The sequence below is a fragment of the Nyctereutes procyonoides genome, unplaced genomic scaffold (assembly GCF_905146905.1).
Source record: "Nyctereutes procyonoides isolate TBG_1078 unplaced genomic scaffold, NYPRO_anot_genome, whole genome shotgun sequence".
NCBI classification, from domain to species: Eukaryota; Metazoa; Chordata; class Mammalia; order Carnivora; family Canidae; genus Nyctereutes; species Nyctereutes procyonoides.
In genome coordinates this window covers 3,727,375-3,751,544 of record NW_026575117.1, presented here as the reverse complement: position 1 = coordinate 3,751,544, position 24,170 = coordinate 3,727,375, and the positions used below count along the sequence as shown (strand labels likewise).

The following is a 24,170-nucleotide window of genomic DNA, read 5'->3' as shown; positions in this document are numbered from 1 at the left end:
GGGCCTGTCTTGCCCCCAGGGGAGGATGCCGAGGGAATCTCAAGTAAATCTGTCCTCCGTAAGGTGCTGCTGAGAATACAGCGGACATTCCGGTTTAGAAATCAGCCTCATTTGCTGCCTCCTATCAACTAAGGAAAGATCTAGACAGCGATGAGAAGAGGGAAAGAAGCAACAATAATATTTTGATCTGGCTATCAGATGGTGGGTGGCTTGAAAGACTTTATCTTCTTTGGAAACTGAGGCACGGAGGCATTTCACCTGAGAGCACTCCCAACCCCCTCAAATCCTGCTGCTTCTGAGAAACAGGACAATTGGCATGGGAAGCTCCCCCCCCCCCCCCCCCCGGGAGGGCCAACCTTAACCTTCCATCTGGGAGTAATGCAGCTTATTCCAATCAAGAAATCAAGACTGTCTTTGAAAGGAATCTACCGAGCAAACAGAATTGTTAATTACCCATTTTCTGTTTTCTTTGGGAATGAAACAGAAACATGAGGCAGAAATTTGGAACACAATTTTCAATGCACGTAAACAGAAAAAGACAAAATTCTACATGGAGCTAAGTGGCATCTGCGGAGGGCTCCCTGCGCGCACACCGTGGACTCGGGTACTTGCACCTGGCCCGTGGACATCCCGAGACAACAGGCCATCTGAGAGCCCTAGACCAGGAGCTGGAACGTTCTGGTCTCCCGGTGGCTCCCTCCGCACCTGTAGGTAATTCACCTCCACCTGGACCTCACTTTCTCCACCTCTCACCCTGGGGGCCTGCCCAGAGGCTCAGGCTGTGGACAATTCCAGCACTAGAGGCCACTTGCCAAAGGCTCACTGGAGAAAATCCCTAGATTCCCATCCTGACATCAGAGAGTTAGGAGTGGGGGCCCCTCCTGCAGAAGCCGGGGAGGGGAATAGGGGGAGCTGCTTCGGCAGGAAATCAGGTTCCCACGGCAGAGGGTCGGCAACGCCGGAAAGCCGGCCCTTGGGCCCCATGCTTCCTTCCACCCCGTACTCGGTGCCACGAGAAAACACTCCCGAGTCAGGGGGCCGAACCTGGACCGGGCCCGGCTGAGACGAGACGGCCCCGGGCTTCTTTTGAGGCCACAGTCCCTGGGTTTTGCACATGTAGGTCTGGCCTTGGAAGCATGGAAATGAGGCAGCGTTATTTTGGGGCCTGGCCTGCGCACCCTGCTGCGGCTCCAAGGGCTCGCTTTCTGGGCGATAACATGGGAGGAGATTCCACCCCGCCTGCCTACCACGTGGGCCAGTTACTGGTATTCCACAGGCTTCTCTTCCAAGAATTAAACATCTTTTTTGCAAAAGCAGGGCTGTATTAATCCCTGAAGAGGCGCGAGGCAGCTTCTCCCTTCCCGAGAGCTATGGGGTCTTGGGCGACGACCACCCCGCCCTGCATTCCTGCCGCAGCTCTGCAACCCTGCACCCCCCCGGCTTGGACCCCCCCCCCGCCCAGCCCACCCAGCCCACTGCCCACTCACTCTCCAGCCTACTTGCCTGGACTCCAGCTCCTCCATGAGAAGTGGGGGCAGGGCCAGGCTGAGATCAGGGAGCAGGCACATGGAAATGGCGTGGAGAGAACCAGAGCAATTTGCCGCCCCCCCCCCGCCCCCGCCCGCCCCCCACCGGACACACAAGCGGAGGCAGGCGGCGCTGTCTCGGCATGCAGGAGGCCGGGGCTGGGCAGCGCACCCCGGGAAAGCCTCAGGGACAAAAGGTAGGTTTGGGCCTGGACGTGGGGTGCGGGAGTGTGGTCAGTGCTGTGTCTCTAACTACAGGACCCGTGATGGCGAAGCAAGAGGAACCCACCACTGGTTTCTGAATAAGCATAAGTGGCACGGGGTAGGGGAGGAGTCTCGAAACAGCAGCAGCGCGGTGTCAGACCGTTCTGGAGCGCTGTGGGCCAAGCTCATGGCCATGCAGGTGCCGGCGACAGCCCAGCTCGGGTTCAAGGCTTGGCTGGGCGGCCAGTCACACCCTTGAACTTCTGGCCCAATGGAAAACAGGAAGCTAGCGCAGCCAGGCAAGCCTCATGCTGGGTCGGGGAAGTAGGTCAGAAGGGCCCGGGTAGTCACTGTTTCCATGCTGACGGCTAAGCTAGAAATGTTAAGAGTTGGTTCAGCATCACCCTTGCCCCTGGGCCCCTAAGGCCAGGGCAGGCTCCTCTAGGCCAGCTCTGAGCCAATTTGGGGACAGGCTGGGAGAGATCCGAGCAGGAGACCCAAGCCCGGTCCCAGGATAACAGCAGAACTGGAATAGCCTATGACAGTACATGGGGGTGTGTGTGGACCCCCAAGAGTGCACCTGTTGGCAAGCCACTCTGTATCCTTCGCTCTACCTGGAAGGGCCTGGATGCTCCCAGAGGAAAGGAAAACGTGTTCCTACCTCAAGGGCTGAGCTCATTGTTATTGCTCACTGGAATTCTGGGGACTGTTGGCAGTTTAACGAAGAAGAGAGAAACCCTGCAGTTTGGCGGCAAGAGAGTTTGACACGAAGAGTAAAAGCTGACCTGATGCAGGACACTGAGATCAGTCCCACCACGTGCGAGATCTGCTCCATCGTAGATGCACGAAAGGTGTCAACAAGACCTATTAAGCCACCTCTGTCGCCTGTACGATTGCTTTTACCCAAAGACACAAATACTAATAAGAAGCCCTTGGATCAAGGGCTACAGAGAGAATGGGGGAAAGAGAAAGTTGTCACAGGAGAAGGGCTTAGGGCCGAGCGTGCTGGAGGACACAGGCGCTGAAAGCCTCGGCTACGACACATCTGCCGCGTTCCCAGGCAGCAGACACAGATGCAAACAGAGGGTCTGCCCAGAGCCTGCCTCTGGGCACGGCAGACAGTGCGACAGGCGCATGTTCGAGAAGCGATCTCGGACCTTCGGGGTCCTGTCCGCCTGAAGACTGCAAAGGCACCTGACCCTACCCGTCGTCTCGTCAGGACTGACGCACTGCGCTGGCCTTCCAGTCGCATCACGGCCCGAACGAGAGTCAACCGGGCACCACCGACCGCATCCACAGATCGTGAGTCAGAGGTGAAGGGCTCCCAGCCCGTGCAAGTGGCTGGAACCGAGAGGGGCTCACGAAGGGACCCGCAAGCATCCTGCTCTTCCCTTCCCCGAGATCCACTCTCTCCCAGGAGAGAGACGGTCAAGACTGGGCATTGCCGTCCCACTGAGACAGACACCAGATTCTGCACCAAACAACCCCTTAGGGTTTCAGGCTGCCGGTGGTAAAGTCATAAGTCGCAGGCCTCGTGGCTTTGCAGACCGAACGCTTCCACGGACCATCACAACAATCTCCCGGCGGAGATGATAGGTGTGCACACAGCTTCTCTTGCGTGTTTAGCAGTGACTTCAAATTCAAATGACTCCCTGATGATATCCATCATGAATATGCATCAAGCCCTTTCTTAGATAAATAATAATTACTTGGCAATTGATATGCTGGAAGAGAGAAAAGTATTACCGTTGGAGAATGGATTTGTATTCAGGGGGAAACTTTGGGAAATGATGGGATTCGTGGAACGGCCCTGAGCGGGAGCACTGGGGCTTTGTACTCCTGTCAGCCGCACGCCAGGGAGGAGGGGACTCTGGGGACCGTCACGTCACCATTAAGGAGACGAGATGAGTTCTGTTATTTGACAAAGAGCCATGATTTCCCCCGCCCCCCCCCCCATATATGAAGCCATTAATGCCATTCCTTCTTTTTGCTGCTGTTCTGGAGACACTTGCAAATGCTTCTAGCGTCAGCACGTGGCCTTTTGTTTTATGGTCACAATTTTTTTAAAAGGCCCCCATCCTTGAGTAGCCGTACCCCACCCATGCTACACTCTCTAACGCGGCTGCAAAAGGCCTCTGTGAGCCTGGCCCCTCAGGCCTGGTCCATGTGAGATGGCGTTAGATGGTCTTCTCCAGAGCTAAGTCACAGCAGATCCTGGTCCAATCAGGCCGCCAGTGCCTTCCTTCTCAAGGTGTACATGTGGGAAGGGGCAGCTCTATCAGGGTGACCCCTCCACCCAAGGGTCATGAGAAGAGTAAGCAGGAGAGACAACAGGGATTAATAAGTGCTCCCCAGAGAAGTCGGCTCCCTGACATTCTAGAATGCAGAAGGCCCTAGAGGTCAGCCTGGTCACACAGATGGAGAATGCCAGTACACTGAGCTGCCTTTCTAGATGGCTCACCAACCCCCCAGCCCCGGAGGCCCCACCCTCGGCCTCAGAACTCAGCCTATGAATGGACGAGCGGTCCTGTCCTCGCTGTTCCCTGATCGCCCACCGTGGAGGTGAAGCTCAGACGCACAAGTCCCAAGGATGATGTGGACCGTGATGCCCTCCGTGGAAAGCAAGCAGAAGGAGCCCCTGCCAGAAGCAGCGAGGGGAACCAGCTCACCCCTCCTCTACAAGGCAGCGGCCTGACAAGCCGTTGGTGCTCGAACAACACTTTCCTCCTGACATCAAAGTCAAACCTCACGTAGCTCAAATACGGCACCCGAGGTCCTGACCATTAGATCCTGTTACAGCGAATCCCAAGGCCAGGATGCTAGCAAATCCTGCCTCGAATAAGCAGAGGCCTGATGCAGCTCTGGGAACTTGGATGCACAGGGTGGTCTTTGCAAGGGTGTTTGGCACAAATTTGTACCTTAAGCTCTTTTAAGACTGGTTTCACAAGGTCACACCTGTCCTGACTCCAGGCATCCCTTCCCACCCCAAACACCAGGCAAAGGAGGCAGGGAAGGGGAGGGTGGAGTTGTGTGCATCTTGTTCCTCGGTGACTTCAAGTCCTTATCCAACAACATCCAGCCAAGCCAGCCAAGCCCAACTCAGAGCGGGGGATACACGGGAAACCAAACGTTTCCTCCCAGGTCAACGGCATCCCCTCTATCCCCCTCTTCTCCCACAAGCAATGATCCAACAGCATGAGCGATCCCTTCCGGCTCCCTAAGTTCTAAACCTGCCCCTTGCCCCTCGCTAGGGAAGGCGTGTCAAGCCCATGAGAGTGGAGCCTGAGAGGTAGGGAGGAGGCGGAGGAGAACCTGGGCCACAGCCACTTGCGTCTGCTGCTGCTGCTGCTGGAGGAGCTGCTGGAGGAGCTGCATCTGGTGGTGTGTGGACAGTGGAGTCCCTGGGCCCAAGCCTGGGGGCTTCGAGGAGCAAGAGGGAAGGAGCATCCTGGGCGAGGCTGCCAGCATGGGCTCCTGGGGGTGGGGAGAAACCTGGAGGAGAGAGAAGACAGGCGTGACCCCGGGCAGTGGCTGCTGTTTGACAGATGCCACGAACACAGGCGGGGTGAGTGAAATGCCCACTTGTAACCACGGGTTAGAAATGCTGCATCCCTACAGGACCCTGGGCCGGGGTCACTCATCGGGAAACCCTGCTTGGACCCTCAGTAGCCGCCCCAGTGTGATGGAGGCAGGCAGTGGCACCTGCCTCTCATGCTACATCCAACGACACCACACCTGGATGCAGAGGGAGCCTAGCCACCTGCCTGCCACCCCATTACGAGACCGGGAAGAGGCCAGCCTCCATCCTCACTCTGCTGCGTCTCTGGGGCCCCTCCTCCAGGGCCTGTGGGGCTTCTCAGGGCTGCCCACTGGACCACGGGGCTGTGTGAGGGGGGCCACTCCAGCCGGCCCTCCTCGCAGGGACAGCCGCCGGTCTGGACAGACCCTCTCTAGAGGCTGAACACGGTTTCTGTGCTGTCCCCGGGGTCTCCCTTCTGGCGGGCGGGAACTGTCACTAAGACGGCTCATGTGATCCATAAATCAAGTGCAAGGAGAGACGTTTTGTGTCTGGAGCTCTGCTGCTGCTCCTTCTTCAGACATGCGGGAGGGAGGCACCCAGTGGCAGGCAGGCTCTTGGGGTTTGCAGCAGATAAATGGCCCGAGAAAACGTCAGGCAGGGCGCCTGGCTGGCTCAGGGCTTAAGGCTCTGTTCTTGCTCAGGCTGGGATCTCCCAGTCCTGGGATCGGGTCCCCATCGGGCTCTCTGCTCAGTGGGGAGCCTGCTTCTGTCTCTCTCTCTAACCTCCTCCCCTGTGCTCTAATACATAAATAAAACTAAAAAAAAAAAAAAAAGAAAAAAAGAAACAAAGAAAACAGGCAGATGATGGGGGACCCTACCGGCCTCCAGACTAGAGACAGACTTCTCCCGATGAGCGTCCCCCTTGCCCCCACAACCTGCCCCAGAAGAGGCTGACCCCCGACAGGGGGAAGAGCCGCTAGGACATGAGGAGTCCAAAGGGAGCCCCGCTTCCCAGCTCTCTCCTTCTGGGATATTCCTGTGTCTTCAGGTGGAAGGTGCTCAAGTCCTTAGTTTCCTGGCCAGGATTCTATCGGGAGTTCCTTGGGTGCCCCGTCATCACCGCAGCAAGACGTGCGGTTGATGATGATCCAGGATGCACGGCTTTCCAACCCCCAAGGGGCCAACTGCAGGCAGAGGGGCCCGAACCTACTCTGCTCCAGCCGCTGGGCCCAGGGATGGGTCACGGGGGTGTGTGACAGGGTGGGCTTTGGGGGGCACTGGGGCGGGAGGAGCCGCCACCTAGAGCAGCACAGCCAGGGGGCGCTGAGGGGACCCCCCAGAGGGCAGCACCACCAGGGGCACCGAGGGAACCCCCCCAAGGGAAGCGCAGCCAAGGGGATGCCCCAGAGGGCAGCACCGCCAGGGGTCACTACAGGGACCCCCACCCCCTGAGGGTGGGGTGTAACCCCGTGGCATGGGGACACCCTCCAGTGCCGGGCTGCGTGTCCCAAGGCCCCCCCCCCCGCAGAGGAGCAGAAACCTGCCCCTGCCACCCCGTGCCCCTCACTCTGCAGCTGACCCTGCACGGGTGACACGGGCGACAACAGGACTCAGAGCAGCCAAGGCCGCAGCATCTGCCGTTCCGCAGGGCGTGCAGTCCATGGGACGGGTCACCCCCCACCTACCTTAGGGTCCGGGTGGGAACCTCCTTCCTTCCCGACAGCATCAAGGTCGGTGACCCCTCGGCTGAATTCCAGGCCGTCGTTCCCGGGGAGCGGGCCCTCCACTGCGTCGATGTCTGTCTCCTCTGCGGTGGCCGTGGACGCCCTCTCAGCCCCGGGGAGCTGTCGGCCTGCGGGGGGACGGAGGGGACAGAGGGGATGGGGGGCGCCGCCAAGAACTTGGTTGGTGCTGCCCAGCCCGCCCCGGGGAGGGGGCATGTGACAGATCTGAGGCCCGCACCCCTCGGAGCCGGGCCCCGACCTTGGGGCCAAGCACGGAGGTCAGGAAAGGGCCTGCGGCGGGAAGCAGCGCTGGGGGACCAGAGGGGTGGCTGGCTCTCGAGCCTCGCCCACCGTCTACACCCCACTTTTCGCCTCCCCCCTGGAGGCGGCGGCTGCGCTCAGCGTAGGCATCAAAGTCCTGCCATTTCTCAAGTCCCTTCATCCCCGGTTCCTTTCTGCCTCTGGATTCTATGAAAACCTGGCGATTCCTTGGCATTTCCTGGGAGCGATCTTCCTTTCTCTACATTTGGCGTTAGACTCCCTACTACCATACTCAACTAAGATTGCTGAAAAGATTTCGGAAACCAAGAACCGAGGGTAAAATGGAACGGGGCTCACGTCAGCAGGAAACGCGGGGAGCCAACTCCCTCCAGGAGCAGCCAGGCCTGGGTCAGCGGAGGCCCTGCCTTGCAGAACAAATACTACTACTGCTTTTTTTTTTTTAATATTTATTTAAGTAATCTCTATACCCGGCATGGGGCTTGAACACCACCCCAAGATCAAAAGTTGCCTGCTCTACCAACCGAGCCAGCCACGTGCCTCTGGAACAAATAGTCCTAACACGTCTCCTGTGCAAACCCACAGGAGTCATCTGGGGAAGCAAGCCCGGTGCTCGGAAAGGCAACAGGGTGCTTGGCTTTCCCTCCTGGCTGCTCAGGGACCTGGGACTCGGCCCGGCAGGGGGCGAGCAGCGGGCAGGAGCGCAGAGGGCAGGCTGCTTCCCACCACAGCCCCGCGGCCGGAAGGGGCCTTCCCGGTGGCTACGACGCTGGCCTGTGACACAGAGGGCTGGCTCGTGGCTAGTTTTCAGCAGGTGGATGGGACTACAACGTACGCATGGGTGCTCTGTGCCAGTGTGGAGACGAACAGGGTGAGATGCAGGTACGTGAGCAGGTCCCCAGCATCTGTCTGTGGGTGCACCTGGCATTGGGCGCCTGGCCGCCTGCTGCACCCCCTCCCCCAGTCCTGAGGCCCGGGCTGGGTCTCACTCCTGTTTCCCAGGGGTCTGGCACGGGGAACGTATTCAATAAGCACTAACAAGGGAAAATCGCGTCATGACAGGGGAGGGGGCTGCCCCCCACCCCGATCCTGGAGTCCCTAAACACACACAGTGTTTGGAGACGCCCAAGCCAGAAGTCTGGGAGGATCAGAAACTCTCAGGTTCCGGCTCTGCTTCTCAGGGAGCCAGACTCCGCCGCCGCCGTGCGTGGGCGACGGGAGGTCCCAAACCAAGGCCAAGGAAGGGGACTCACAAGCCACGGGGCTGCTGAGAGACTCCCTGCCACCCCGTGGGCTCTCGGATGATGGCATCTGATGTCCTGGACCTTGCCTGTGGCTAAAGGGGGGGTCAGTACGGCAGCAGACCTGTCAGAGCCACGAGGGCTCTGGACGCCGTGCCTGTTGGCGTCTCCGGTAAGCCAAGGCCTAGACGGTACACCCACAGTGAGCGGGCTTCCTTAGTCCTGACCGACAAGGGGGTGGCGATGTCGTATTTGCAACTTTCCCGGCACCAAGAAGCTTAAAGGACTAGAGTCGATATGCAAAACCCTCAGCAACCCCGGCACGCTGCAGTCGCCCCTGGAAGAGGGAGCTGCGCACCTGTAAGAGGCTCGGGGTGGGGGTAGCGCTGCTTTCTGAACCGCTGAGCCTATTTCCACCCAGGATGAACTCAACTCTAGGAACCGCCGGGCAGACCCGATTTCATTTACTCAGTTAAGAATCTGTAAAGCACCTGTATGTGACAGACCCACCGGGCGTGTAAGGATAAGTGAGCCAAAGGCTTCCCCAGCCTGATAGAGGAAACACACGAGGCAGCAGGACGCCGCAGGAGCCCGGGGACCCGCAGTGGGGGCTGTCCCGGGTGCGGGGTGACAGCTAACCAGGGAGCGGTTAGGGCCGCGCATGCGGAGGGGCCAACACTGCCTGAGAAGGCTCAGCAGCTAAGGCAGGTGGAGAAGCGGGTGTGGGGCGGGGAGCACGGGGGAAGGGGGTAGTCACTGCAGGCGGGGGGCAGAGACATGGCCAGTGGCTCTGTACGGAGGGACCCGAGCAGGAGGGCTCGGGATTTTATCTTGACAGAGCGCAAGCAGGCAAGTCATACCAAGGGATTTTCATCTTTTCACATTTCAACCTCAGAGACGATGTGGAGCATAGATCTAGAAGGACGACAGAGAAAGCAATACCCCAGGTGGGAAGGAGGAGGGCTGACATCAAGGGGGTGGCAGCAGCAGAGGAGGGAACAGATTTGAAAGGGGGGCAGCAATCACACGACAGGGTGACAAACTGTGGTGGGGGAGGACGGAGAGCAGTGGGGAGGGGAGTATGCATAGGAGTTCTGAAATTTCTGAATTAGGGGACCTAGTCGGGGCTGGTGTCCTGTTGGGAGGTTTCAAGAGGAACAGAGTAGGGGCACCTGGGGGTTCAGCAGTTGAGCGTCTGCCTTCGGCCCAGGGTGTGACCCCGGGGTCCTGGGATCAAGTCCTGCATTGGGCTCCCCGCAGGGAGCCTGCTTCTCCCTCTGGCTGTGTCTCTCATGAATAAATTAAAAAAAAAAAAAGAAGAGGAGGAGGAGGAGGAGGAACAGGGTTGTGGGTAAGAGGACACGCTGGGTTTTCAACCTGCTGGAATCACAAGGTCTGTAACAGCCGAGTGGAGATACAATCAGCTGTTGGGTGCGGAAGCGGAGAGTTCAGGAAAAAGGTCTGGCCTGGAAAGAAACATCAGTTGAAACCACAGAAGTCAGAAAAGAACAGCAGGGACGGAGCCCGGGAGAGATGCAATGGATGTTGCAAAGTGAGGAGCAGATGAAAAAAAAAAGGCAAGGTGGTGTGTGCGTGCGTATGGGGAGGTGCCCCCCGCCTGTGCTGAACCGGGCACAGAGGGCTGTCCGTTTGCTAGCGAGGGGCCCTTCGGTGACCTTGACTGGTGGTCTCGAGAAGGGCTGGCAGGCAGCAGACGCCACATCCCTGGAGGCTGAAGGGATAATAGGGGGCGGGGGTGCAGGGAAGAAGCTGCACGAGTGCAGATGAATCCGGCAAGAAGCCCAACGATGAGGGAAACAGATAAAGCTGGATGTGGTTTTGTTTTGAAGATGAGAAAGGCTTGACCTTATCTGTGTGCAGTGAGGAAGGAGTCAGCCTTGGCGGAAGGCTCAGGTGACCTCCGGGCACGGACAGCGGTGGCGGCCTGGCGCTCAGGAAGCAGGTGAAGGGTTGTCCCAGCCGGGAGGAGGGCTCTGGCCACAGGTGGAGGCCGGGCACGTGGCCTGCAGTGGCCAGGCCGAGCCGGGTGACCCCAGCAGCCGGGGGAGGAACCGTGGAAGGCTGCTCTCAGGGGTCTTGGGGGGGCCCGGCTGGCGCCAGGGGCTCAGCGCCCAGCCGCCCTGGGTCAGTGCACAGCTTTTTTCCATGTCGATTACACAGTGACAAAATGGGCTTGTAAAAGCACGAAAGGTTACCCGCTCAGTGATGAAGGGCTGGAAGTGGCCACTTTTAGGCCTCAAAACTGCAAGAGTGACAGCTTGAATGTACACGGCACGTCCTACAGGCCAGGCGCTCCTTTGCGGGGTCTCACCTGTATAATCATGCATCCTCAGAAGCATGATGCCCTCAGGGGGCACTGACAGATAAACTGAGGCACACGGTGGGGAAGGAGGGCGCAGGGGTGGCTCCAGGCCCGGTGCTCGGAACCGCGGTGGCACCTGCTGCCCCCGACCCCCAGTTTGCAGCCCACACCTGTGGCCCACTGTACCTCCTCGTCTTCCTGCTTCCCCAACTTCGCTCTGTGATCTTGTCCATCTGTCACGGGTCTGTACCCATGAGCGAGGTATCGGGGGCCCGTTCGGTTGCCCACGGTTTACCCAGAATCGAGCCTGGCACACGGGGGAAGGAGACAAACACCTGTCGCCAGAGGAGGACGCAGGGAGAACAGAGGATGGGGCAGCAGTCCCTGGGGATGGAGAAGCAGGGGCGGCGGGACCCGGCAGTGCGTTTCCAGGTCTGCACAAGCACCACATCCAGGTCGGCAGGTGCGACAGGTACACAGCAGGCAGCCCAGGCAATCCACCGCTCCCCGTCTCGATGGCCAGTTCTCTTTCCAAGCAGCTCTATTCCTCCAAAGGGCTCCGGGCCCTTGCCCACGCCGGATGGCTGCCGTGGGAGGAGGATGCCTCCCGGGGAACGGGACCGCTCCCGGGAAACCCTCTCCAGGAGTCCAAGAAAGCACACAAGGCCAAGAGCAAGGCGAGGGGAAGGGCAGCAGCGGCCCGCCTGGCTCGGAGCCCCAGGGACGGCCCAGGGCGGCCACTGCCAGAACGTACAAAAGACAAACCTCCCCGAGGGTAGGGAACCGTGGAAAGAAGGGGGGGGGTGCAGGCGGACGGGGGAGGCGGTGCACACGGTGAAGGTGAATGCCGTCTGAAAAGCATGGCTGGAACCAGGCTGGTGACGGGCTGGCATCAAAGACACCAAAGCCTGTGCACCGTCCAAGTCCTCCGAGTGTACGGGTCCCCCGGCACGGTGGCGGGCCTGCCGTCCCATCGCGTGGGGGCGGCTCCAGCGGAAAGATAAACGCTGCAGTAAATGGAAAGCTTCCAACTAATGTGGAAGCGAGATTCTCAGAAAAACAAAACAAAACAAAAAACAAAACAAAAAACAAACAAAAAAAAACCCACGCACATGCACACCCCAACAAGCAGTTCTACTGTGGTGCCCCAAGGTGCCCCATCACAGACAAAAATCCTAACATGGTCCATAAAGGCTCCTGGGGGAGGCACTTATTGGAAGAAGAGACGTGTTCCTTGTGGTTGACGGCCCATGAACAGGGAAAGAAATAGGAAGGGACTATGGGGCCGGGCAGTAAGCAGGTTTCCTTGAGGAAGAAAGGCTGCCCAGCCCAGATCCGTGGCATCCCAGACACTGGTGCTCAAAGTAGGCTTAGCCCCGTGCGAGAAACCCTGCAATCAGAGGGCACCCTAGTCATTTGACTCAGACCTGCCCTAAAGCCAACGGGACCTGAGAGATGCTCCTGTCTACCTCCTGCCCTGCAGAGATGGGGCAGGTCGGGCACGCCAGACCCAGAGCCACAAAACTAGCTCATGTGTCATGGCCATCTGAGTACAGTTGGCCCCTGAGCAGCATGGGGGTCAGGGCTCCGACCACCCCATGCAGCTGCAAATCCACGTGTAACTTCTGACACCCCCACAACTTAACCTCATGGCTGTGTCAACAGGCGATTAACACGTATTTTGTAGATCACAGGTAATAAGCTATATTTCTAGAATACAAAAGCTAGAGAACAGAACGTGTTGCTAAGAATGAGGGCCGTCGGGACAGGGAGTGGGTAGGGTTGTGGGAGCGGGGCCTCGGGGCGAGCAGAGACAGAGAACTGATGGTGACAGTAGCTGTGGGGTTGACACCACCGTGGCTGTGGCCGCCCGGCTGTAGCAGATGGTCGCATCACAGCAACGGGCCCGCTAGCCACGGTACCTCTCCTCTTACCACCTTTTTGGGGACAGTTTTCTCAAATAACATTAATATACATGAGACCTCGGCGACCTGGCTTCCCCCGCATACCACCGTCCCTAGGACGTTCTACATGTGCAAACATCCAGTCCGGTGTTGTTTCTTCAAAGGTTAAGACGTCAGAGAGTGGAGAGTGTATTCTTAAGAGGGTCACCCATGGCTGGGATGTTCTCTCTGTATAGCCTCCTGGCATCCCTGCAGAGCAGGCAAGTGACAGGGCCTGCCCCCTCCTTGTGTAAGTGACGCAGCCCTGCAGAGTGATGTATATTGCATCACGAAAATACACATACACATGGCAAGGAACTGGCTCGTGTGATCATGGAGGTGTGGCAAGTCCAAATCTGTCAGGCGGGCGAGAGACCCAGGGAAGAGAGGCAGCCCAAGTCCAAAGGCCATCCGCTGGCAGCACTCCCTCTTTGCTCTATTAAGGCCTTCAACTGATTGGTTGAGGCCCATCGACATTATGGAGGAGGCTCTGCTTTATTCAAAGCCTCCTGATTTCAATATTAATCTTGGGGCGCCTGGCTGGCTCAGTCAGCGAAGCATCTCCCTTTGGCTCAGGTCATGATCCCAGGGTCCTGGGGTCAAGCCTCAGGCTGGGTTCCCTGCTCAGCGGAGAGGCTGCTTCTCCCACTCACTCTCCCTCTTTGTCTCTCAAATAATTAAACAAGATCTTTTTTTTTAAATGTTAATCTCATCTGAAAAATACCTTCACAGCAACATCTAGAATAACATCCTATGTCCTATGTGTCTGTGTCTGTGTCTGAGCTTTCTGTTCTGATCCGTCCAGGGACACATTCACTCATCGGTACGGTTTTACCTAGTATGGCTTGACGTTCTTCTGTCTGCAAAGCCACTCATCTGTCATCACTCCCATCTTTTCCAGAAATTTTTCTATTCTTATTTTTCCATATTCGTGTTAAAATAATAAAAGCTAACACGTATCTGGTGTTTGCTACATGCCAGGCATTTCACATGTATCTGCTCATCCATTGTCACAGTGATCCTATGAGGCGGACACTGCTTTATTCCTGTTTTCTTCCAAAGAGGAAACGAAGGCCCAGAGAGGTTATAAACTTGCCCCCAAATCACACAGCCAGGGAACTGGTGCCACCAGAATGAAAACCAAGGGTCTGCATGCTCAAGCCTGGATGCACCCTCCCCTGATGGATGTCCCCGCCCATCCCTCCGTGCCCACCTGTGCAGGTGCCTACCTGGATCCCCTGAGCTGCTGCTGTTTCTCTCGCTCTCTCCATCCTCCTGGCCGTCGGCATTCTGCTGCGTGTGCTGGAGGCTCAGCTTATGGCAGACCTCGAAGGCCTGCCCGACCGTCCGGACGATCCGCATAGCTTGGCTCTGGGAAGGGGAAAGGAGATGAGCAAGTGAGGGGCATGAGGACCCTTTGCAAGGGCCCAGGAAAGGTGATGGATGGGAGAGGACATGCTAGGTCCTGTGTGGACAGAAACTCAGGGGGCAAACAAAGGAAAGAGCTGGAAAAACCAAATGTCGCGCTGATGTCCACATGCTCACAAAGAATAGGGCGGAGATCTTTTTCCTGAGATGGCCCTGAAAATAGAAACTGACCACAGTTCTGCAACAGTAAGTCCACTGGAAGGACAGACAGCAAATACCCCAATTCTGGGCTTAGCCCAGGCCTCCTCCCAGGTATAACAAAGATGGTCGAGATACTTCCGAGTCCTTGGCCAACCACAGTCAAATGTTGGATGCATTCACCATACTCCAAGAAACTCAGCCATCACTTCTTTCCTGCTGGAAACGGGGCATCTCCCTGGAGCCCCAGCCCCAGGGGTCATGGGGGAACAGGGCTGGGAAGCCACCATCTCAACAGCAGAGCCAGCAAAGCCCAGCATCCAAGTCCCCGGACCACCATGGGCCGCGAGCTTGACCAAGGCGGGCCTTCCAATCTCGCCCTAAAGACATCACTCATCGCTCACTCAGCTCTGTTCTTTGGCTCTTTCTCTTTTTTGTTTCACCTTCTTTCTTTCTCTGTTGGGGCAGAGGTCGGGGGGTAAGGAGGCACTGAGGAGCTATTTAACAGCCCAAGAATAGAGCCTGACCCTAGCTCTCAGCATTCCACTTCTTAACTCAGGAGAAGATGGGACGAAGTCTCTTCCCCTACAGTCTCAAGTCTGACCCATGCAGGCTGAGAGGAAGAACCACAGCCACGGTTCTCGGGGCCTGGCCTCCAAGGTGGGGAGCTCACGGACTGTATCCTCAGTCAGCTCTCATTTTCTTCCAAAGCCCGAATCCAGTACAAGCTAGGAAGAGTTTACACACGTGGGCTGGGTGAGCTCAGCTCTCGGTCCCCAGGGGTCCCCAAACATCCCACCACCACAGGCAGCGGCTTATCTAGCCATGGTTGTCACCCTGTGCCTATGTCTGGGATCAGCTACACTGTGGATGATCTGACTACAGGTCAGCTGTGTCACCTGGTCACGTTCCACACTCACTACAGCATCTGCGGCTCTCAAACCTCAGGGTCCCCTAGGGAGGACATGTGACAAATTCCACCATCCCTGCCCAGTGTCCCTAACTAGCTTTGAGGTTGATGCTAAAAGTTGAAAGGCCCTCAAACAAGTGTCCCCGCCCCCCTGCATTAATCTATAGGATTAGACAGGGCCAGGACAGGAGTTCTAATCTTCTCTTCAAAAGGGAGCACTCAGATTTAAATCCAACAGGAAGTGACTTTTCAGAGGATCTGCATTTCTTTTTTAAAAGATTTATTTGAGAAAGAGAAAGAGAAAGAGAGAGCGCACGCTTGAGCACAGAGGGAGAGAGAAGCAGACTCCCCGCTGAGCAGGGGGTCCTATGCGAGGCTCGAGCCCACCATCCCGATATCACAACCTCAGCTGAAATCAAGAGTGGATGCCCAACCGACTGAGCCACCCAGGGGCCCCATGCACCTGCATTTCTCACACATCCCCAGCTGGACGATGGAACACACATCTAAAGAACCTAGACTACGGCTCACGTCTCTGCCACCTTTATCAAGGACAAACAGAGGGAACATCCTGATCGATTTCAACCAATTATTTACAGGCCCAAGATGGCCGGAGGAAGAGGGCCTGGTGTCAATCCTTGGTAGTCTTCGTGCTTCCTGTTTCCATGTCAGTACACTCACTGTCATAAGCAGCTGACCCTCCCCTCTGATTCCTTGAAGACGCAGAAGATGTAGGCTTTGGGTTCGCCCATCCTGCCTCCCCCCGTGTTGGAAATGGAATGGGGGCGAGGCTCCTCGCCTCAGGCTCCCACTCCTTACTGCCCACCCTTCGTGACAGCTGTTCTAGGGACACCTCTGTGACGTCAACTGAGAGAGTGAATCAGCGATGTCTACAACCTCTCCTCCGACACAGGGGCACGTATCCGGCTAGCATGCAGGAGAGCACCTCCCACGGTGCTTGGCATACACCGAGTGCTCAGAAACAGGTTTTGGTGCCAAAAGGCAATAAAGACAGAAAATAAGGGACGCCTGGGTAGCTCAGTGGTTGAGTGTCTGCCTTTGTCTCAGGGCGTGATCCTGGGGTCCTGGGATCAGTGTTTTTTTTTTTTATAATTTTTATTTATTTATGATAGTTACACACAGAGAGAGAGAGAGAGAGAGAGGCAGAGACATAGGCAGAGGGAGAAGCAGGCTCCATGCACCAGGAGCCCGATGTGGGATTCGATCCTGGGTCTCCAGGATCGCGCCCTGGGCCAAAGGCAGGCGCCAAACCGCTGCGCCACCCAGGGATCCCCTGGGATCAGTGTTGTATCGGGCTCCCGCAGGGAGCTTCTCCCTCTGCCTGTGTCTCTCATGAATAGATAAAGTCTTAAAAAAAAATAAATAGGAAAGGCTGAGCTTACTTTATCAACTTCAGAGACATAAAGATATTAAGAGAATTGCGTCTTCCCACGTACGTGAGCATCAAGGCGGCTGAACCACCCTCTCTCCCCACAGCTCGCAATAGAGGAGCAGCCCTGGGCCAGATGGTCTTCAGTCCGCACCAGGGCAATGGTTTCCACCATGAGGAAATTGTCGGCCTAGGGTCCTAGATGTGCACATTCACGCTAACCGGTTTCCTTTCAATTTGTGCTTTGCTCCTCTTCCACGTATGTTATATTTTCACTTAAAGGGACACGGTGGCATGTTCCACAAAGAGACCTCCGACCGTGAACATGGAATCAAGCTACGCGGTGACCTGCTTTACAGGACGACCACAAACACTTATGAGAACCGGCCTCCCCGCTCACCACTCTTGGAGTTGGAAGAGGTCAGATGGCTCCTAATTCTCAGAAAAGGCTGTGTGAGTTCAGGTGTCCTCTGACTTATAGGCTTGCCTCCCTTCACTGCTGAAGAGTCTACTTTTGGTAGATTCCTATGTAAGGACCTCATTGGGAGAAATTACTCGAAGGTGGTGAGGAGGGCCAGCCTGCACCTGGCAGGGTTGTCCCTCCCGCCACTGGTGCCATCTGCTCTCTGCACAGCCATGCTGGCTCCCGCCTGCTGGGCCTACCCCGCCCAGGGCCCAGGCCTTCTGGCCTTCCAAGCAAGAAAACTGGTTCTGCCTGCCGCCTTGGAATGCAGGACTCACACATACTAAGGCTTAATAGCTAATAAGCCCAGTCTAAGCCCACGAGGGAGAACTCTCGCTAAAAGCAGCTTTCAAAAGAACCCTTTTCATAGGTCCCCATAGGTCACAAGGCGCTGCTTACATCTCATGACCACAAACAGGCCTTTGGAAATCAAAGTGGAGATTTCAAGATGTGAAGGCAGCCGGGTACAAAGCAGAACAAACAAGTGGCACGTTGGGAAGGCAGCCTTGTCCAGTTGGAGAAACTGGCCATTCTCTGGAATCGACTAGCTTTTTCAAAAGCATCTCTATAACTGCGTTATTTCTGCATGAATCCAGTTTAGTTTCACCTAAGCCCTCTGAAGACCCTCCGCCACGTGGATCGAATCTTCTTGTCCAAAAAGTCATTTTTCCATCAGCACCCCAAAGCACTCGTGGGCTTTGAGTTGTCAGGATTAGGCTGGATATGGCTGCTTTGATGGTTTTCAGAGCTGGGAAGGACTATCTAACCTCCCAGTGGCTCTCCGCCACAGATGGGGGGCACGACAGCTCAGGGGAGGGCCGATCACAGGCAATTTTGTGAAATAGGCCTGGGAAGGAAGTGGTCTTACAACTTGATGCCACTTACCCTCATGACACGGACAAATGGCTTCTTTAAACCATTTTACTTATTCATGCTGACAAAGCCTCCTTCCCCCTCGCCCCTAGGCCCTCCCTCAGTCCAGCACAGAGGTCAAGACACACCCAACAGCTGTCCTCTCTAGTGTGCCAACTGTGGGTGTCAACGACACGCCTAATGGGCGTCGCTACCTGGTGAACCGCAGCAGCCACCGTGAACTAGCACCATGTTCTCAGGGAGAGTGGGCGGCTACTCAAGAGCACACTAGAGGCTACGGTGGTAGCTTCAGGAAGATGGAAATCAGGAGGTTGATCCCCTGTACTCCAGGGAGCCAGGGAAAAAATGACAGTCGGTCATGATTTTATCTTCTGTTCCCACATTAAGCGACCCTGTTGTTGGCTGGCCCTGTAGCCGTTGGGAATCTTCTGGGTGCTACACACACGTGCAGGATGGTAGCTATTCGTGTGATGCTGCAGCTGACTTAACTAACTACCTTGGGCACGTTCCGAATTTCACTGTCCTGGAAAAAGCTCAATATCACAATTTCTGGAGATGACGAAACAAGTCCTCAGGTACATAAAGAAAATGATGAGCAGAAGCCCCAGAATGTAAGGTGCTCATCATGAAGATGAAGATGCTGAAGGCAATGGTAAGAAGAGAGAAATGTGGGGCACTCTCCTTATTAGTCTCCGTTCTCTCTGCTCTCATCTACCGCCCCCTGCCCCCCACACTGGAGACCTGTCCACCGCATGCTTCGGCATTCCGGGGGACTGAAGTCCAGTAAGTCAGGTCCAGGACAGCTCCCAGGCTTCTAATTCTTTTTTTTTTTAAGATTTTATTTATTTATTCATGAGAGACGCACAGAGAGAGAGGCAAAGACACAGGCAGAGGGAGGAGCAGACTCCATGCAGGGAGCCTGACGTGGGACTCGATCCTGGGACTCCTGGATTATGCTCTGGGCCGAAGGCAGGCGCTAAAGCTGAGCCACCCAGGCGTCCCCCAGGCTTCTAATTCTTTTCATCTCTCACAGCAATAACGTCCAGTGCCCTTACCTTGAGCTGAACTACCACAGAGTCTCAAAAAAAAAAAAAAAAGAACTGAAGATCATATTTCTTTAATGTGTTTTTCCCCCTTTTTTGAACTGTATCTATTAAATGACTGAAGTGTATAGAATTCACAATGCTGAAGCAAGAAAATATATTTGGACTTCTACACAGAGGAAGATCCAAGGGATGAAGTCTCTGAAATGGGAGATGGGTGAGGATTCTATCCAACAGGTTACAGGATGGCCTTGATCTATAATTTGATGGAGGCAATGCCTGGGACACTAGAATATTGCTCACTATGGAGAAAGCTTAGTTTCAAAGTGAGTGTGACTTTTGACATTGACAGGAGACAGGGGATCTTAAAATTTCCAGTAGACTGCTGGGTTCCTCCTTGTACTCTGCTAGTCAGTGAGCCACAGTACCATAGAGCAAAGGTGGCTGGGTTACAACCTCAGTACTGACAGTAACCGCCCAGGTGACCATGAGCAAGTTCATTTGCCTTTCCAGGTGCTGAGTTCCTCATCCATAACCAGAAGTTTGGATCAGATGAGTTCTGAGACCTGGGATTTCTGTATTTTGACCTCCCAACCCCATCCCATCACCCCAACATTTAAGACTCTTTCTCTAAGCGTAGGACCTTCCTCTCCTTCATCCTAAACTTGGCCGGGCAAGTGACTTATTGTTTAGCACATGACTGTCGTCATCTCTCAAAATCCACTGCAAGCTCTCAAGGACAGTGAAACTTCTCAGCTGTGGCCCCTAATCTGATGGTGACAGCATTACGGGAGGAAGTAATTTCTCCCAACCCAAACCAATTGAGCTGTGATTGCAGGCAAGATGATTTCAAGGAGCTGCCCGTGAAGATAACGGGGAGATTCCTGCCGCTTCTGTTAATCACCAACACTTCACGCACTGATGTGCTAATAAGTATAGTCACACTTAATCAGGGCCGACAGCCTCCTCCCTCCTCCTCCTCCTCCTCCTCCTGGGGCCGGGAGGAAAAGACAGGAGGGCGACATCCACTCCACAGGAGAGGTCAAGAGACCGTGCAAGAGGCAAGAGGCCTTGCAAATGAATACTATCATTATACCTCCCCAAGGAGGGGAAACAGAATGCCGTGGTATTAGGAAATGTCTCCACTGGATGCTCTGGGCGAGGGAAAGACCCACTGCCAGCCTTCCGTTCTCGCAGTCGTCTGCACGATGCTGGGACAGACACCGCTTCCACAGACACAGGCCGCCAACAATCCTGGCAATTCTTCCCAGTCACAAAGGACTTGGTCCTGAAGATCCATCCGATCACCTCACACACACACCTGCATTCCTGAGATGCCTTTCATCTTACTTGCTGGCTGGGGAAGCTCAAGTCCAGAGGCTTCTTTTGTGACTTTCCTGTAACAGGGTTTAGTGGCCAAAGCTCCTGGGCGAGGAGATGGGAAGCCCAGTTCTAAGGTCAGTGGGCCCTGGGGACTCACTGTGTGACCAATGGCAGCCTACTCCTCGGGCCCTCTCCTTCCCCAACTACACAACGGAGTCGATATTGACCTATACAGATAGAGAAAAAAGGAAAATTGAGGTCAGAGTGACTTGGGTCATTGAGAGTTGAGGAGCTCTCCATACCCAAATGACAAGTGCTGTAGACTATCATCACAAATAGGTTGTTGGAGAACAAAGCTACTCCTTATTATGCAAATTCCTGATGGAAAAGAGTAAAGTGGAGTGGTTAAGAGTCAGACTCTCCGGGTTCAGTTCCACTTATTATGACTTATATGTCCCTTAAACGTCTGTTTTCCGGTCTGTAAAACGAAGAGCGGGAGACACCTGCCGCAGGCACGAAACAAGGTAACTCACACGGAGAGTTCAGAAGAGTCACAGGCACATAGCAGGGAACCGAAACAGAGGACTCCATATGAAGCGAGAACTGGAGTAACCCAGAGTCCTAGAGGGCTAGCAGGTGGTATGCAACCTTCCTGCCATCTCTGGCTAGCTAGCTCCTGATGGAAGCCTTAGAGGACAACCGCACTGGCCACGGGCGTGAGCCACCTGTGTGAGGATCCAGATACGGAATCACGATCGTGCCAGAGCGAGGCACAGGGGCCCTCCAACAGGAAGGTGGAGACCCCGGACCCATCCTGTCAGCCCACAGGAGGAGACAACCCTGCTCTCCAGCAGGGAGGTAAGGGCAACAGCCACCTTAGGAGCCTGGCATGGGGAACGTGCCATGGGTCCGCACACAGGGGCCATGGCGTGGTCTGAACAGCTACACCCAAAGCCCTGACGCAGCGTGGAGCTCCTCTGAGGTTTTTCTACACTATGATCAACACGAAGGCTCTGGAGAACATCTAGGCCTGCTGGCTGCCAGTCCAGAGATCTCCCTTGTCGACCTCCAACTATCCCCAAACATCCCTGCAGGACACATTTCCCCGGGGCACACAGTCCCTCTCCCCTGCCCTCCTCCCTTCAGAAGTATTCCTCTGTGACCGGCCAATTAAAACTCTTTCCCAAGCTAACTGTCTCCTCAGACCCAGAGTGCCTTACAAGATGGTAAGTCTAACCAGGAGAAGTGTGCAAGACCTTTGCAGGCGGGCCCCCCACCTCCCCAAGTCTGCTGGCTTTCCCTGCACCACTCACTCGTCTCTACTGGCTGGGAATCCGGCCCTTCCACCCCATAGCTCAGCAGCAGCGGGGCTCACAGGCCAGGCTGTCTGGGCACGTTCCTTCAGCGGCATGGCTGCAGGCCAGCAAAGGGCCTGAGAACCCACTCTTCCCAGAGCTACAGTCTCAGCAGGTGAGGGAAAAGGCGACACGGGAAATAGAAGAGCCAGAGATCCGAATTAGCTCCGAGAGCCAGGAGACGGGGAGCAAGCTGAATTGATAGGGCGCCGGGTGACCGTCACTCCTTTGTCACTGGGTAAAAAGAACTTAATTCTGTGCTTGGAGTTGGAGGTCAAAGAGAGTTCCAGTGGGTGCTGCCCCCCGACTCGGGTCGCCCCCACTGTGCTCGATCTGAAGGCAAATCAAATACCCTTTACCTAGGTCTTGCCGCTCAGAGTGCTTTCGTTCCCCACTAGCACTTTCGTCCGCTAGTCTCGTGGACACTAGCCAGCGCCTATTCACGGGACCGTGGGCAGGTGGTTTCAGCTCTCCGAGCTTCCATTTACTCATCTGAGACACGGGGGGTGAAACTTAACTTGTCTTCACTCCGTCACAGAGGTTTTATAAGGATCAAGTAAGATGAAATACTAAAGTACTTGGTAAACGATAACGTGCCATTTGTGGCTGTCATAAATCCCCAGGCCCACGTGGTCCGGGCCCCGGACGGACCTGGCGTCAGCTGGACAGCTGGGCCACTCAAAGTGAATTAAAAGGGGATTGCAATTTTTGGTTGCACCTGTCAAAGCACATTACAGATGATCCAGTTCTTAACTCTCAGGGACGCTTTGCATTTCCCAGATCCCCTGCATCTCGCAAAGCTGTGGAAGAGCCTCTCAGCATCCCAAGCCTTACGTGCTCATCCGCAGCCCCTCTGGCTCTTCTCTCTCTCCCACTGCCTCCTCCTCTCCAATACAAAGCTCAGCTTAGCCCCACTTACACACTCTGCACCCCACTGTACTGTATTACCTAGCAGTGAAGTCTGGCAACTTGCACATTCCCTTTCTACCTTTCCAGTTCTAGCTCCTTCCATGCAAATTCCATGATTTGCATTAAAAGGCCTGGGAACAGGTGACCAAGGGCACCAATCTCCACAGAGGAAGGAGCTAAATCAGCAAAGTAGGATCCTCCTTATGAAGACAAGGTGGGTGGGTGGGTGGACTGGACGCATATATTGGTAAACCTGGACCCTGTCACGTATTATTCTCCTTATGCCCACTTGACAAGGTGCCTACAAATCTATTAAAGATGCTTTACGGTAGATGATGTCACACAGTATCCAGGAAGGGGTACACAGGAAGGGATTCGGAAGTCGTCCTCACAGAAAGCTGCGCTCGGTGGGTCTGTGACCAGGACGGCAGACCTGAATGGAATCTCAGAGGCACAAATAAAGCGTTTTCCAAAATCCCTTCTCCGGAGAAAATAGTTCGCAGGGTATTACAGAGATTACATGGCAAAAGCACAATTCCGTGGCTGAATCAGCACGCGAAACGCTGGGTTAAGCAGAGTTAAAGGGGTTTCTTGAACTTTAAGACTTCCAAGCAAATTCAAAGATAGTTTTAACGTGGAACAGATCGGATGGTAAATTATTTCACAAGAGACATTTTAGGAAACTCTGCTTTTGACTCTCTTCCTTGTTTTACAGACAAGGGAGCTGAGACCCACAGGGGACAGTGACCCACATAACATGCCTCAGGGCTCTCGTAGTGGGTGCGCACAGAGGGGGTGAGACCCCAAGTTTCTAACCCCAGTTTTGTGTTAAATATCTGGAGAAGTGATAGAAAAAGCCACCTGCCCAACTGCCAAAGTTGCATTTCCTCAAGCATCAAGGTTACCTTCCCCAAAATAGCCACCCAGGGCCACCAGCCTCGCAGCCGGAGTCCACACTCCACTCCACGTGTCATGATTTGTAGGCCCCCAATCGATATACAAACTCATGACGAAAGGTCACTCAAGTCAACAGCTGTGCTTCTTGCCTACCATACGCCAAGGTGAGCATCGCTCCTGGGGTGATCCACCTGTCCCGCTCCAGAGCCCTCATCCCATGGTGGAGACCTCTCCAGGTGTGCGCGTGTCAGAGGAAAATAAAAAATGACCGATGACTGCCCCTTTACCTTCTTCTTGGATTTAAAGACGTTACACCTGAAGATGTTGCTGGCACCATCTCGAGCGATGTAGCTGAAGATCTTCAGGTCTTGGGAATCGTGAGAGACATAGAAGATCCTACGGGAAGAGTAACAGAAAAAGGCATCGAAGACGGCATTAGGTTCGAATCTCCAACAAGGCCACCTGTGTGTAAGGACGCGCCGAGGACGGCGCTCACGGCTTCCTGTGAAGCCACAAGCAGGCGGCACTGTCAACGGGCCCCAGGAACAACCTGGCGACTTGCATCCCAGCATCTAGAGGGCCCACCTGGTCCCACGCACGTTGGGCTGCCACTTAGCAGAGAGAGGAGGGGATCTGCAGTCGTAGCGGCCACTTTGCCACTGAGGGTCCCCGGCAGGGCTA

General features: G+C 55.4%; 1 protein-coding gene across 6 annotated transcripts in view; it reads right to left on the bottom strand.

Annotated features, from left to right (window-relative positions):
- The window catches only part of NOS1AP (nitric oxide synthase 1 adaptor protein), a 280,357-nt gene that overhangs the window by 19,755 nt on the left and 236,432 nt on the right, over window positions 1-24,170 (bottom strand). For all 6 annotated transcript variants that reach the window (XM_055333925.1, XM_055333926.1, XM_055333929.1 and 3 more), the window contains 4 exons: window positions 23,777-23,885; window positions 13,990-14,131; window positions 6,936-7,102; window positions 5,043-5,222 (listed from right to left, as the gene is read on the bottom strand). In XM_055333925.1, the coding sequence (XP_055189900.1) occupies window positions 5,043-5,222; window positions 6,936-7,102; window positions 13,990-14,131; window positions 23,777-23,885 (598 nt within the window). The remainder of the gene's footprint in view (window positions 1-5,042; window positions 5,223-6,935; window positions 7,103-13,989; window positions 14,132-23,776; window positions 23,886-24,170) is intronic.